The sequence below is a fragment of the Prionailurus viverrinus genome, chromosome B2, assembly GCF_022837055.1.
Source record: "Prionailurus viverrinus isolate Anna chromosome B2, UM_Priviv_1.0, whole genome shotgun sequence".
In the NCBI taxonomy this organism is placed as follows: Eukaryota; Metazoa; Chordata; class Mammalia; order Carnivora; family Felidae; genus Prionailurus; species Prionailurus viverrinus.
In genome coordinates, this window is record NC_062565.1 from 12,541,541 (window position 1) to 12,556,093 (window position 14,553).

Here is a 14,553-nt window from a genome sequence, read left to right on the forward strand (position 1 = left end):
TCCCTCTCTCTCTGCCCCTCCCCCACTCATGCTCTCTCTCTCTCTCTCTCTCTCTCTCTCTCTCAAAAATAAATAAAGATTAAAAAATGTTTATAAAATCAGATTGTAGAAAAGAGGGTCTGGGTAGGAGAAATGCTAAAACCCAAAGCCCCGTGCCTCAGTTTCCCAGGATGCCCGCACGTGACAGTGCTTGTGTCTATAGCTGGTGCCTGCAAGGGGCACTCGCCTCTGCTCATTAGCCCGGTTCCTGTTAGTCCCACTGATGTGCTGCCTGTTGCCAGTGGGTGTCCATCTGCCCACACAGTCACGGTGACTCCAAGTTCACCGGCCACTGAGGGACTGAGATATATGTATGTAACTGGCTCCCAGCCCACTATTTATAGATCGCGATTGAGGCGCATGGGGCTGATGGATCTGAAAAGAGGTTTCATCTCTAGGGTTAATGGCGGGTTGGCCTTTTCCCAGGAGAAAGGGAGGGAGCTGGTGTGAAGAGAAAATTCAGAGACTACGTGGAAAGAGAGAGAGAGAGAGACAGAAAGAAAGAAAGAATAACCGTCATGAAGGAGAAACCTTCAACATAGCCTCCCTATTAGCGCACTTTTTTTGTGTGTGTAAAACCATAACCATATTCATTTTTTAACTGTCTCACAGATTTCTTTTGGCTTTCTGTTACCCTATGAGTAGCTGTACTGGGAATTCTTTGGAAACTTGTAGAGAACAAGATTATTTTTGGCTGCCTCTGCTGAGTTGGCATGTGGTATTGTGCATGTGTGCGAGGGAAGAGAGAGTGGCTTTGGACCAGAGTATGGACCCTGAGTCAGAGAGAACCTTTGAACCTTTGAGTAGGAGCCCCGGCAGGTGAGGCATCAGACCTTACACCTGAAGCTGACCCGGCACTACCCCCCCCCCCCCCACCCCCGACCTTATTCCTGAAGATGGCCTGAGACTACCCCCCCCCCGCCCCCAACCTCCGCCAACCCCAGACCTTACACCTGAAGGTGGCCTGGGACCCCTCCCCCACTCCTCACCTGCTCCTTCCCAGCACCTGCATCTGAGGCCGACTTCCCCTAAGGTCACCCTTCCTGTGGGCTTCTTTGGATTTCCCAGCAAGGCAAAGAAGAGGTAAAGAAGGGACCAGCATTTCTGAAAAGGAAATTTAAGAACCAAATCATCTCCCCCGTTAGAAGAAAAGAAAATAGGGAGAGAGGGTATTGAGAAACGCAGAGGGTCTTAGGGGGAGCTGTTCATGCCATCAGAAGGTATCTGCTGTGAGTTCTGACCTCCCGGTTATCCTCGCGTCTACCTGATGTGCTCTCCAACGTGGCCAGTGTTTTCATGGGCTTTAATGCTGGGGCCCGTGATCAGGTTTTGGGGAATTCACGTGGAAGCCAGAGGCCTAGTCTCAGTCTGATGTTCTGATTTCCTTTCCCTCCTCTTCCCCTCGCCCCCCACCCTGTCTGCCTCTTCCCAGATTCCAGAGCTGCTGCGGGCCGATCGCACCCACGGGGAGATGATTCCTCATGAAGAGCCTGGATCCCCTACAGAAATCAAATGTGACTTTCCATGTATCAGACTAAAACCAGAGCCAGCCAGACAGTGAAACAGTCACCGTGGAGGGGGGACGGCGAAAAATGAAATCCAACCAAGAGCGGAGCAACGAATGCCTGCCTCCCAAGAAGCGCGAGATCCCCGCCACCAGCCGGCCTTCGGAGGAGAAGGCCGCCGCGGCGCCCAGCGACAACCACCGGGCGGAGGCCGTGGCATGGCTCCCCGGCAACCCGGGGGGCCGCGGCCACGGGGGCGGCAGGCACGGCCCGGCGGGGGCCCCGGTGGAGCTGGGTTTACAGCAGGGAATAGGTTTACACAAAGCGCTGTCCGCGGGGCTGGACTACTCCCCGCCCAGCGCGCCCAGGTCCGTGCCGGCGACCACCACGCTGCCCGCCGCGTACCCTCCCCCGCAGTCGGGGACGCCGGTGTCCCCCGTGCAGTACGCTCACCTGCCGCACACTTTCCAGTTCATCGGGTCCTCCCAGTACAGCGGGCCCTACGCCGGGTTCATCCCTTCGCAGCTGATCTCCCCGACGGCCAGCCCCGTCACCAGTGCCGTGGCCTCGGCCGCGGGGGCCACCACTCCATCCCAGCGCTCCCAGCTGGAAGCCTATTCCACTCTGCTGGCCAACATGGGCAGTCTGAGCCAAGCCTCGGGACACAAGGCTGAGCAGCAGCACCTGGGCAGGACGTCGGGGCTCGGCCCCCCGGGGTCCCCCCCTCCCACCCAGCAAAACCAGTACGTGCACATCTCCAGCTCTCCGCAGAGCGCCGGGCGCACGGCGTCCCCTCCGGCCATCCCCGTCCACCTGCACCCGCACCAGACGATGATCCCACACACGCTCACCCTGGGGCCCTCCCCCCAGGTCGTAGTGCAATACACCGACTCCGGCGGCCACTTCGTCCCGCGGGAGGCCGCCAAGAAAGCCGACAGCGGCAGGCTGCAGGCCATGCAGGCCAAGGAGCTCCTGAACGGCGAGATGGAGAAGGGCCGCAGGTACGGGGCCCCGAGCTCCGCCGACCTGGGCCTGGTGAAGGCCGGGAAGTCGCTTCCTCACCCGTACGAGTCCAGGCACGTGGTGGTGCACCCGAGCGCCGCGGACTACGGCGGTCGGGACTCCTCGGGGGTCCGGGCCTCTGTGATGGTCCTGCCCACCAGCAGCGCGCCCGCCGCCGACCTGGAGGTGCAGCCGGTCACGCACCGGGAGGCCTCGCCCTCCACCCTCAACGACAAAAGCGGCCTGCATCTAGGGAAGCCCGGGCACCGGTCCTACGCGCTGTCACCCCAACAGGCCCTGGGCCCCGAAGGCGTGAAGGCCGCCGCCGTCGCCACGCTGTCCCCCCACACGGTCATCCAGACCACACACAGCGCCTCGGAGCCACTCCCGGTCGGACTGCCGGCCACCGCCTTCTACGCGGGGACCCAAGCGCCGGTCATCGGCTACCTGAGCAGCCAGCAGCAGGCGATCACGTACGCCGGCAGCCTGCCCCAGCACCTGGTGATCCCCGGCACGCAGCCCCTGCTCATCCCGGTCGGCGGCGCCGACGTGGAGGGCTCGGGAGCCGCCCCCGCCATCGCCACGTCGTCGCCCCAGTTTGCGGCAGTGCCTCACACGTTCGTCACCACCGCCCTCCCCAAGAACGAGAACTTCAGCCCGGAGGCCCTGGCCACGCAGGCCGCCTACCCAGCCATGGTGCAGGCCCAGATCCACCTGCCCGTGGTGCAGTCCGTGGCGTCCCCCGCCGCCGCGCCCCCCACGCTGCCCCCCTACTTCATGAAAGGCTCCATCATCCAGTTGGCCAACGGGGAGCTGAAGAAGGTGGAGGACTTGAAGACAGAAGACTTCATCCAGAGCGCCGAGATCAGCAGCGACCTGAAGATCGACTCCAGCACCGTGGAGAGGATCGAGGACAGCCACCACCCCGGCGTGGCGGTGATACAGTTTGCCGTCGGGGAGCACCGAGCACAGGTAACCTTCACCCCCTCCCTCTGCACGCGTGCGCGCGCGTGCGCGCGCGCACACACACACAGTCATGCGGTCCTCCCTGGTTTCCCTGGCAACATGAGCCTCTTCCAAGAGGCAGACTGCAATGGTCTGTGCGGAGAATTGAGGGTTTTCTTTCACCCCTAGACTCTGCAGGACCATCACCTTTCCCAGCCAGGTTCTAAGCCCCAACGCCCCAAGGCACTTGTTTGTAAGGAATTCACTTCTGTGCTCCTAGACCGGAGGGCTTAGGAAAGGTACCATCCTCCGGAAGACTGGAAAAATCACTCCTGGGTGTGTTTTTGTTTTTGTTTTTGTTTTTTATTCTGTAGTTTAGATGAGGAACCTTGAGTGAGAAACGCGGCCGGCAGGCTCAAGCCTTTCTAGGGGTCACTGTGCCCTTCTCTGCCAGGAAAAGGCAGTGCTGGTCCGGGTGGGCACCTTAGACGGTCAGAGTCCCCACGTCCCATTCCAACATCCGTGTTTTAAAATGTTATTACTCTTTAGGTGTGGGGAGGCTGACAGATGGGGGGCACAGCCGCCATTGAAAGGTGGCTTGTTCTACTCGGATCCCAAGAAGATGGGCACGCCGCATGGGGAATCGCCAGAGTCAGTCAGGAGGCAGGGGGACGAGGAGGGAACATGGGCAAGAGCCTTTATTGTGGGAAGGAACGAGCAGGCTTAGGATTGGCTGGTGTGGATAATTTCAGGGGGCTCTGGGGCAGAGCTGCCCCTGGGTGTCTGCTACCTGGGCCTGGGGCGATTGGGGCAGGTGGATAGGGGCCCCGAGGTGAAAGCCCAGTAGAGGTGGTGGTTGGGGGTGTGGGTTTTTGGTTTGCATGTGAAGATGTCTCTCCCAGGCAAGGAATCAGCTAACCCTGAGAGGGGCATCCCCTCTAGAGGCAGCAAGCCTCCGAGATGTCAAAGCATCGGAAGGTCGAAAGTAAAAGGCACGGTTAACATAGTCCCAGAATCCCAGGTGATCTCCTGGGCAAGGTAGTAAACAGGAACCACCAGCAGTAAACGCAGTCATGGTGAGTCAAGTTAAAGCCTGGAACTATTATTGACTCTCTTAATTTCCGTGGGCTCCTTCCGTGCACTCTTTTAACTCTCTTAAGTCACCTGAACACCTTTATTGCGTGGCCCATTGATATAAAGCACTGTCCAGGTGGCTTCGAGTCCAGCAGGTGTGGCCTCCAGGCTGGGAGCTTCCTCGGCCGTTGAGCCCAGATCTCCTGGGAATGTTTCCATTGAGGACTTTGAAAAACCCCGGAGGTGGCAGCGCCTCCCTCACGTTTGAGTTGAAAATGGCCATAGTATAGCTGATATTTGGGACATTCAAAAATAAGAAATGAATAAATAAATAAATAAATAAATAAATAAATAAGACTAATTCATGGTTTAAATTGTTTTGGGCAGACTTTTAAGAGATCAAGTTTTAGGGGAGGGGGGATTTTCGAGGGTTTTCCAGAAGGGCTTGGGAGTGACCAGATGTCAGGTCTCGCACAGTGTCAGGGGGCCTGCGATGCCAAGAGCTTTTAGCCCCCAAAGATTTCTTTTTTATGGTGCAGCGTCACTATAGGCTTACGGTCTTTGGTTCGGGACCAAGTAAGATGTCTCAAAGTTCAGATTAAAAAAAAAAAAAAAAATGCAAAACAGCAGGACTTTTCTTTAAGCGGCGTCATTATTTTGAACTCCCTCCCCGTCTGTGGTTGCCGCGCTCTCCCTCCTGCCTGTGTAGTGTTGGAGGTGGGCACTGGGAGGAAAAAATGAGTTGTCTTGTAACAGGCTCCAGGTGAAGCATGGAAATAAACAGGAATGCAAGTGAATGTGTTTTCTCATGGCACCTTTAGTCCTTAAAGCGCTACTGTGAACGGGGGAAGGCACAGGAAGAGGCGTTACTTGGAAATGCTCCTGGTTTGCATGTGAACCTCTTTCACCCCGAGAATACAGAACGGCTCCAGCCGTTCTCATGGCCAAGGGCTTCCCAGGTCTCTTTAGCTCTCGAATCAACCAGGCAGTTCTGGAGAGGAAGCATCTCTATGTTTTCCCTGCCCGATACTTTGCAGAACGGACGCTCGCATGATAGAGTCACCGGCTTCCCTGTGAGTCCCACTTCCTCTGGCAGCCAGACCACGGGTCTCGTTGCCTACACACCACCAAGGTGCAAATGAGGAGGTAGGAGATTTATCATGGCCTGTTCGCAGGTCTGTCCGGGCAGCCCCGCGCGGGGGTGTCGCATGCAGGGAAGGGCCGCGGCCTGCTCAAAAGGTGGCTTGGTTTTTGAGCTGTAAAAACAAAAGCGCAAGGCCCCCCGACGCAGCCAGTGATGTGTCGCTTTCCCCAGAAGCCTATCAGAAACAGGCTGACATCATCACTGCTAAAATACTCCACCAGCTGTGTTTGCCACTGGTGACAGGAGAGAATCAGAGAGAAAGCGAGAGGGGGGGAAGGAGGAGGGGAGCCAGGGAAGTGGTATCTGGATGTAATTTACGTTCCAAGGGCCGAGAACCTTCCTCCCTCATCCGTGTGGCGCTGAGGATTGTTCTGCCCCCACCCAGGCCTGGAGAATCAGCCGTGTCTCCTCGACTGGCTAGAAATCACTAACGCTTGCACCCACGGGGAGATGTCGGAATGTGCAAATTGTTTAACTTAACTAGCAAAAAAAAATCACCAAATTGATTGGGGAAGTGGTGGGAGGAGGGATGGTTTTCTACACCCCAGATGGATGGCTCTATGACTCCGGGCTTTCAATCCTGCGTGGAAGGGCTGCTTGACCTCAGGCAGTCTACCACGAGCCTCCCCTTTGGACGCAGCGTGCCACGGTGGGGACGGCCCGGGCCTGGTCGCCTACGAGACGTGTTGCTCTCCCCTTGAGCCATGGTTTTTCTCATCCCCGAGACAGGCAAATGATTCCTCGTACGAGGGGCCCACTCTCTTTTTGGGATCCTGGGCTTTCCTGCCTCACAGCTCAGAGCTTCTAGAAACTACCCACCTTGGCCCGGCGAGCCAAAAATCCACACGGGGACACTGAGGGCATCTCTGCTGACCTCGTGCTCGTAATCGGCACCAAGACCTCATGGGAACCAAACCAGCCCGTGTGAAACTGAGAGGTTTCTCGTTTGGCTGATTATTTGGAGGAGCCGAACTAATTACTGTTGTAGCAAGACGCCCCCAGTGTCGTCTCCAGCGGAAGCTGCAAACGAGGCAGCGTAGGAGAAAAATACTGCTGCCTGTTTGTCCCTGTCCCCGCGGCTCTGCCATATCCGGCGTGGTCATTCTCTCTGCCCAGGCAGCGTCTTTGCCCCCTGTGCCCAGCCCGCCGCCGTGGGAGAAGACAAAGGGAACTTCAGGTGCGATCCGGCCTCTCGGTGGCCACTCTGGGTCTCCTTCCTCATGTTCTGCAGCACAGGTAGCACATTGCACCCCAGACAGGAGAGCCCCCCCCCCCCCGCAGCCCTCATGCTTGGTGATCCTGCGTAACAGCCCCAGTGGACGGCAGAATCGCTTTCCTCGGGCCTCACTCCCAAATACAACGATCCACTTGAAAATCTTTTCCAGGATGGAGCCTGTAAGTCTGTGGCGAGTCCCAGAGGGGACCCCCAGCACCAGCGTGAGCCAGCGAGGTTCGCTAAGAGAATGGGGCGTCCTCTGCCTGGGAAGCAAGTTAGCGTGGGAAGATGCAGGATCTGCAGGTCAAAGTACCTGAGTCAGATCGGTCTTCCACTCCAACAATAGTGCAGGGACCTTGTGCACATTGGGCACAAGTGAGTGCACAGATACTTTACCGTGTATGTTGTCTCAGCCTTCCAGTCGGCTCTCGTGGTGGGAGGAATTAGGGTTGTTGTAAGGTTTAAAGAAAACGTGTTCAAAGGAACCAGCACAATACGTAACGCCCAGCGGGCCCTTGAGAATATTACTGTCCCTCCCTTCTTCCAACTTATGTGGCTTTGGCCCTGAGAAGCGAAAAGTTAGCTTCGGAAAAATAAATGAAAGGCTTCATGCTCTGAAAACAATTTATGGGGCGCGCCTGGGTGGCTCAGTCAGTTCAAGCGTCCGACTTCGGCTCAGGTCATGATCCCGCAGTTCATGGGTTCGAGCCCCTCCCTCATCGGGCCCTGTGCTGACAGCTCGGAGCCTTGGATTCTGTGTCTCCCTCTCTCGCTCTGCGCCTCCCCCGCTCATGCTCTGTCTCTGTCTCTCAAAAATAAATAAATGTTAAAAACTTAAAAATAAAATAAAAAGAATGTATGGAAGGGGAGGCAGCCTAGAAAAAGTCCAGAAAGAAGGGTGACGTTCTCTTAACACGCGCAATAAGCCGTTTTTACCCTGCCTGTATTCCTGGGGTGTATTCCCATGAGTGGCCCCCCTGAGCACCCTACCACAATTCCTCCAAGGAAGCCTGAATGACCTGCTAGCCAGTATGCATAGAGACCAACTGTATTTTTCTGAGCATGAGCTGGACTGGAGGGATGCATTGGTGTCCCCGCCATCCACGCAGTAAGAGACCCAGAAATGGAGGTTTCAGGCACCTCTCTTGTGCCAGGTGCCCGCCGGGGGAGCCCCTGCCCAGGACGGCCCCTCCCGGGGAGGCTTCCGGTTCCATCTGGCAAATGTGTTCTGTCTGTGAGCAGTCTCCCCACACCCCTGTCTCGGGCTGCCCAGGCTCAACTTTGCTAAAGAGGGACACAAAACTGGCACAAAGGAACTGTAGTAAATTTTATCTTAATTTTTTTAACGTTTATTTATTTTTGAGGGAGAGAAAGAGAGAAAGAGAGTGAGCTGGGAGAAGCAGAGAGAGAGGGAGACACGGAATCCAAAAGCAGGCTCCAGGCTCCGAGCCGTCAGCACAGAGCCCGATGCGGGGCTCGAACTCATGGACCGCGAGATCATGACCTGAGCCGAAGTCGGACGCTTCACCGACTGAGCCACCCAGGCCCCCCTCATTCCCCTCTTTCTAACTTGATGGCTGTGTTGTGTGACTCATCAGTGGTAGCATTGTGCTTTAATGGATTAGCTGGTGCCTAAAAATCGCCAGGGCCCTCGTGCGAGCAGCACAGAAGTCTGCCGAGTCCCCTAGCAGCCAAGGCAAGCCGACCCGCCAACATTTCACGTGTGGGGCTTGGTGGGAATGAATCCTAATGTATCAAAAAAATAGATAGTGACCGCCCTCTGTGCCAAAGCCTGGAGCTGGACCTGTGGTCCGGTTATTGGTGCTAATCCTCCTCTCTGCGTGAGTGCCAGAAAGGCTCCGGCAGAGAAGTAGCATCAAACCACAATTTGTTTATGTGTCTGCGTCCCCTTTAAAAAAAAAAAAAAAAAAAAAGGAAGGAAAAATGCTCTCCTTTAGCCTATGCGTGGTATCAGTGCCCCCAACCAGGTGGTCTTACGTATATTTTTGAAGCAGCCTCTCGTTGTTGCTTATAGCCGGTTTTTAGTTAATTAGGCTTTATTGTTGAAAGTAGTTTTAAGTTTGGGGGCGGGGGGCGGTGGAGCAGAACGTACACGGATTCCCAGACACATAGTTTCCCCTGTTATTAAAATCTTGCTTCTATGTAGTACGTTGGTTACGGTAGTCGAGCCAGTGATTATGAACCTAAGTCAGTAGCTTTCATGAAGGCTCACTCTTTGTGCTCTACATTCTGTGGTTTTGGCAAATACCTAATGTCATGTATTCGGCATTCCTGTATCATCCAGAGTAGTTTCGCTGCCCCCAAAATCTATGTTTCACCTATGTGTGCTCCCTGTCTCCACCCCCGTCCTGGAGCCCTGACAACCACTGATCTTTTCACACGTCTGTAGTTCAGCCTTTTCCAGAATGTCATATAGCTGGAATCACACAGTATGTAGCCTTTTCAGACTGGCTTCTTTCCTTTGGCAATACGCATTTAAGGTTCTTCTATATCTTTTAGTGGCTTTGATACGGCATTTCTTTTTAGCCCTGAATAACATGTTGTTTTCCTAAGGCACGCTTTTTAAGACCCCGGGGCGGGGGGGGGGGGGGGGGGCGGCAAGTGGGGTAGAATCTGTCACCCCAGTGACCTGTTGAGTCAGATCCTAAAGGGGCCTCCCCCGCAGAGGAGGCTCTGGGAGTCAGGCTGTAGGGTTTGAGAAGAACCCAACGTATCGTTCAGGATGTGTGTCTGGGGGTGTCTCTGAACCAGGGTGTGGGTTTACTGAAAACCCTGCAATGTTTCCACCAAAGCCTGAGTCAGGTTCTGTGTTTAATGTGATTAAATGTTTAAATAGAACACTCGAGGGGTGCCTGGGTGGCTCAGTCGGTTGAGCATCCGACTTCGGCTCAGGTCACGATCTCACGGTCCGTGAGTTCGAGCCCCGCGTCGGGCTCTGGGCTGACGGCTCGGAGCCTGGAGCCTGCTTCCGATTCTGTGTCTCCCTCTCTCTCTGCCCCTCCCCCGTTCATGCTCTGTCTCTCTCTGTCTCAAAAATAAATAAACGTTAAAAAAAATTAAAAAAAAAATAGAACACTCGATATTCTTCCACTCGACTGAAGAGTTGTGACTGCTTTTATTAGTGATTTTTAAACACCGAAATAAGTGGGTCTCTCACTTAGCCCTGCTAAGTGGATCATCACTCCAGCGTTTTCTGATTTTTCTGGAGGTTAAGAATGTAGGTGGTCACGCACACTGGCCTTCAAGGAAAGTAGATGGGTGCTTTTTTTTTTCCTGCTGGTAAAACAGGATCGAGAATTTCACTTGCGCACGAAGTTGGCGAGTCCCAGCGCAATAATTTCACCCAAAGCAAGACATGTTCGTGGAAGCCCAGCCTCTGAGAGATCTCATTGATCCCGGGTATCGGCGGAGTTTGGGCCAGTGCCAAGCAAAAATGTTTTGTAAAACAGATGTCCTTCACATTTGTGAAGACAGGGAATTCTTGTGGAGGAAAGGGGAGACATATTTAAACAACAGACGTTTTGTTTTCTTTATATCTTGTTTTTGGTGATATGTACATATGTGTGTATAGAGACAGAGCACCAATCTAAGATAGAAAGAGACAACCAAACGGCATAAATATGCGGCTCTGCATGCAGTGTTTAGATGCACTGGTAGTTGACTAAGTAGTTAAAGGAATTTTATTACACTTACACACAGAGGAGCTAAAAATGATCTTCAAAAGCCAGTCATTAGCCAGACCAGGAAGGTGACATTGAATAAATACTCATCAGCCCAGAAGTGAGGCTGCGTTGCCTCCCTGTCTCGATTCGCCCATCCTGAACAGAAATCGGAGGGGATTGTTTTAGAGGTTGGTTGGAGGGGGCTGAAGAGGTGGGGGGGAGCGAGCAAAGGGGTGTGCCTGCCGCAGCAGGAGGAGGGCAGGAAAGGGTGGGAGAGGATGAGAGGTAACTCGCCCCTAAAAAGGAGGGTGCTGGCTACAAGGCCTCCAGACATGAAAGGCAGAGGGGCCTCAAGCTGACATAGGACAAAAGCTATTCATGGTCACATTTTATCCTGCAGACTGCTCAAAGTGTTTGGGAAAGAATGTATTTATGGGTTGAAAAAAAATGGGCTGTGGCGAGCTGCCAGAAGTTATGTAACGTGCTTCGGTTGTATATGACACTGCCCTCCTGAATATAGTTTCGTTGGGGTTTAATCAGAGACCGTTTGCACCCCGACATGATCATCAAATGAATTAGTGATCGTTAGCCCCTCTGAAAGAGCAAAAGGGAACCCAAGAGTGGAGAGAAGGTAACTGAAGTATGATTCGGTGAGGTCATGACCAGCCTGACAGGGGAGTGATGAGTTAAGGCAGCTATCGCTCAGCCCAGAAAGCTGCCTGTTCAGCGGGGAGCCAGACCCAGGGAAGGGTCTGCTCCTCTCCCTGGGGAGGACGAAAGTCCAATTTAGTCCCAGCTGGTGAAAACAAGCAAGGTCAGGCAGAGCCTTTCAGTGTCTAAACATTGACCTCTGTTGGCCAGCGGTGGCATTGCAGTGTTTTTACACAGGGGAAGCAAACGGGGCTGAACATGCCAGAAAGTATCCCCACACTCTGGGGATAGAACAATTGAACAAAACAGGCAACATCTCAGCATGCCCCCCCCCGCCGGTCGCCGGAGCATATGGTCTTAAGGGATCCTGGGGGAGTCGGTAAAACAGGCAAACAAATGTATAAGCAAATTTGTATTTTGTTTTTATTTATTTTTTTATTTTTTAACGTTTATTTATTATTGAGAGAGAGAGAGAGCATTAGCGGAGAAGAGGCAGAGAGAGAGGGAGACACAGAATCTGAAGCAGGCTCCAGGCTCTGAGCTGTCAGCACAGAGCCTGACACAGGACTCGATCCCACGAACTGCAAGATCATGACCTGAGCTGAAGCCGGACTCTCAACCGACTGAGCCGCCCAGGTGCCCAATAAGCAAATTTTTTAACTAATGCACCAAAAGATAAGAAGTGATAGGAGAAAAAATAAGACAGCCCAGAGAGGGTACGGATACTAGGGACGGAGGGTCATTACTTTAAATAATGGTCAGTGAAGCTGTCTCTGAAAAGGGGAATGGAAGACCATGGTCCACAGGGCAGAAAGGACTCCACATGGAGGGAACATCCAATGCCCAGACCCAGATGCTCAAGTGTCTTTAGAGTTAAAGGATCAACAAGGAGACAAGTGTCGCTATAGTGCAGTGAGTAGGGGCAGGGGCACACGCAGGCCACGTTGGGCTGGTCATGGCAGCTTTTTCTGCCAGGGAGAAGCTGGCTTAGCCAAGGCAGTGGTGGTGGAGGCAGTAAGAAATGGTCTCGTTCTGCATATATTTGGAAGAGGGAACCAACAGGATTTGCTTGTAATTTGGAGGTGTGCCGTGTGCTAAAGAGCCCAGTACATTGTGACTCCCACGCCTTTGACTTGAACCCCTGGAAGATCGGGATGCCATTCACGGAGAGGGGGAAGAACAGAGCAGGCGTCATTGGGCAAAGGCACATCAGGAGGTCTATCTTGGACACGTAAAGCTTGAGTGGCCCATAGACACCCAAGTGGAGCCATCAGCTAACACGGTTGCCACTATCCAACTACGCCCTTGTGAAGTTACTTGTTTCATGTGCACGTCCTGCCTCCCCACTGAAGGCGAGAACTGGATCTTTAACCCCAGGAACTCTTCTCCAGTCCTTAACACTTAGCAGGGGCTCTGGGTTACGTAGTGAACGTGACTGCAACCTCTGGAGTGTGAATCCTTGATCAGTAATATTTTGAAGCTCTTGGTGCCGTAGGCAAGACCCACATGGGTCTCCAGGGCAAGCAGTTCACATAGTCGTTGTTCTGGTTTAAAGTAACATCATGTCACCGAATCCCACCATCTATGTTTCATAGGGAAACCAGTACCTGTTGGCAATGGGGGCGTGCTTTGAGGTAGATAATGCTCTTCGTCAAGGGAATTTCAAGCAGGTAGACCTTCCCACGTGTATTCTCATGGAAAAATCCCTTGCTGTGATTTCTTCAGGAACTATTAATGATCAGTTAACCTTTAAGAATGCTTACATCCTTCTGACAAACCCAATTACGCGGTAAGAATAGGTGTGTTATGAATACTGTAGTGTGCTTATTTGAGATATGTGCAACAAGAGTTTGACTTTCACCAAAGAGAGAGAAAATTCTTATTTTAGGGCACATATATGCAGACAAAAAAAAATGCATTATCTAGATAATTCAGTCTATGTAATTAGTGAGGATAAATCTTAGCGAGGATAAGTAATTAGTAAGGACAAAAAGAACATTTGGCCTAAGCCATGCAAGTCCACTGCTTACAATGATCAGATTATCGAATAGCCTTTTTTTTTTTTAATATTTATTTATTTTTAAGAGACAAAGTGCGAGTGGGGAAGGGACAGAGACACAGAGAGAGAGAGAGAGAGAGAGAGAGAGAGAGAGAGAGGGAGGGAGACACAGAATCCGAAGCAGGCTCCAGGCTCTGAGCTGTCAGCACAGAGCCCGATGCGATACGGGGCTCGAACCCACCAGCTGTGAGATCATGACCTGAGCCAAAGTTGGACGCTTAACCAACCGAGCCGCTCAGACACCCCTATTGAATAGTCTTTCTCCCCTAATTTGCGTAGACCCAGCTGAGGATGGGCGATGTGGCATCTTTTCCCAGGATAGCAGAGCTTCTCTGGGAAGAGCCAAAGCCAGAATTTAGGAGGAAGGGACCAAGAGCAAGCCTTTGAAGGGGTAGAGAAGATTTTCCCAAACCTATCCAGTTAGAAATAAATTCTATTATCATCAGCCCTTTAGTCCACATCTCAAATATTCTCCTCTCTCCTCCTCTCTTTTCTTACATGAGTTTTTAGGTTAGGCTGTTCAAGTTATAGACCACGTTGCAGCATTTAATGCTAAGACTTGCCTTTGGAGTTTTGAGATGACAGAGTAATGAAGGGCTTTCAAAATGCCCCCAAACATTACGGTGTCTATAATGGGAAGCATATGGATCTGCGTCATAGCTGTTGGAATCGTCAGTGATGTTACCTCTTATAAAGGCCTCGAAGACAAGCTCTTCTTAAAAATTAGTCAACAGATACTTGGTAACATGTAGACGTTTGCAGTGAGATTGGCTTACGCGTAGACAGTAAATGTTATATTCAGAATATGAACTCTTGGCTGCTCTGAGGAGTTTCTAGAATATGGCTCCCACACCAGGAATCTGTCCATTAGTAGATCTTGGGCTGTCTGTCAGCAAGGAGACAGACTCCACCCAGTAGAAGGGATCATCTAGGAAAAGGCAAAGGCAAAAAAGAGGCCATTGTGTTTAGAAATAGGATTTATGATATTAGGAACATCACATTACCTCCGACTGGTGTTAGGCAGAGATAAGCAAATACGTTCTTTTTTTAAAATATATACATACATACACACACACACACACACACACACACACACATAATTTATATAGAATATATGTTATATAAATTTATTGTCAAATTGGTTTCCATACAACACCCAGTGCTCATCCCAACAGGAAACAAATAGATTCTTATGAGGTATTTACACTTGAGAACGTTGTTTCTGTGACTTTCAG

The 14,553-nt window shown here is 52.3% G+C and overlaps 1 protein-coding gene across 13 annotated transcripts in view; it reads left to right on the forward strand.

The window, feature by feature from the left end:
* ATXN1 (ataxin 1) overlaps nucleotides 1-14,553 on the forward strand; it is a 413,952-nt gene that overhangs the window by 393,547 nt on the left and 5,852 nt on the right. For all 13 annotated transcript variants that reach the window (XM_047859130.1, XM_047859133.1, XM_047859138.1 and 10 more), the window contains one exon: nucleotides 1,472-3,518. In XM_047859130.1, coding sequence (XP_047715086.1) covers nucleotides 1,632-3,518 — 1,887 coding nt within the window. In that variant the 5' untranslated portion in view covers nucleotides 1,472-1,631. The remainder of the gene's footprint in view (nucleotides 1-1,471; nucleotides 3,519-14,553) is intronic.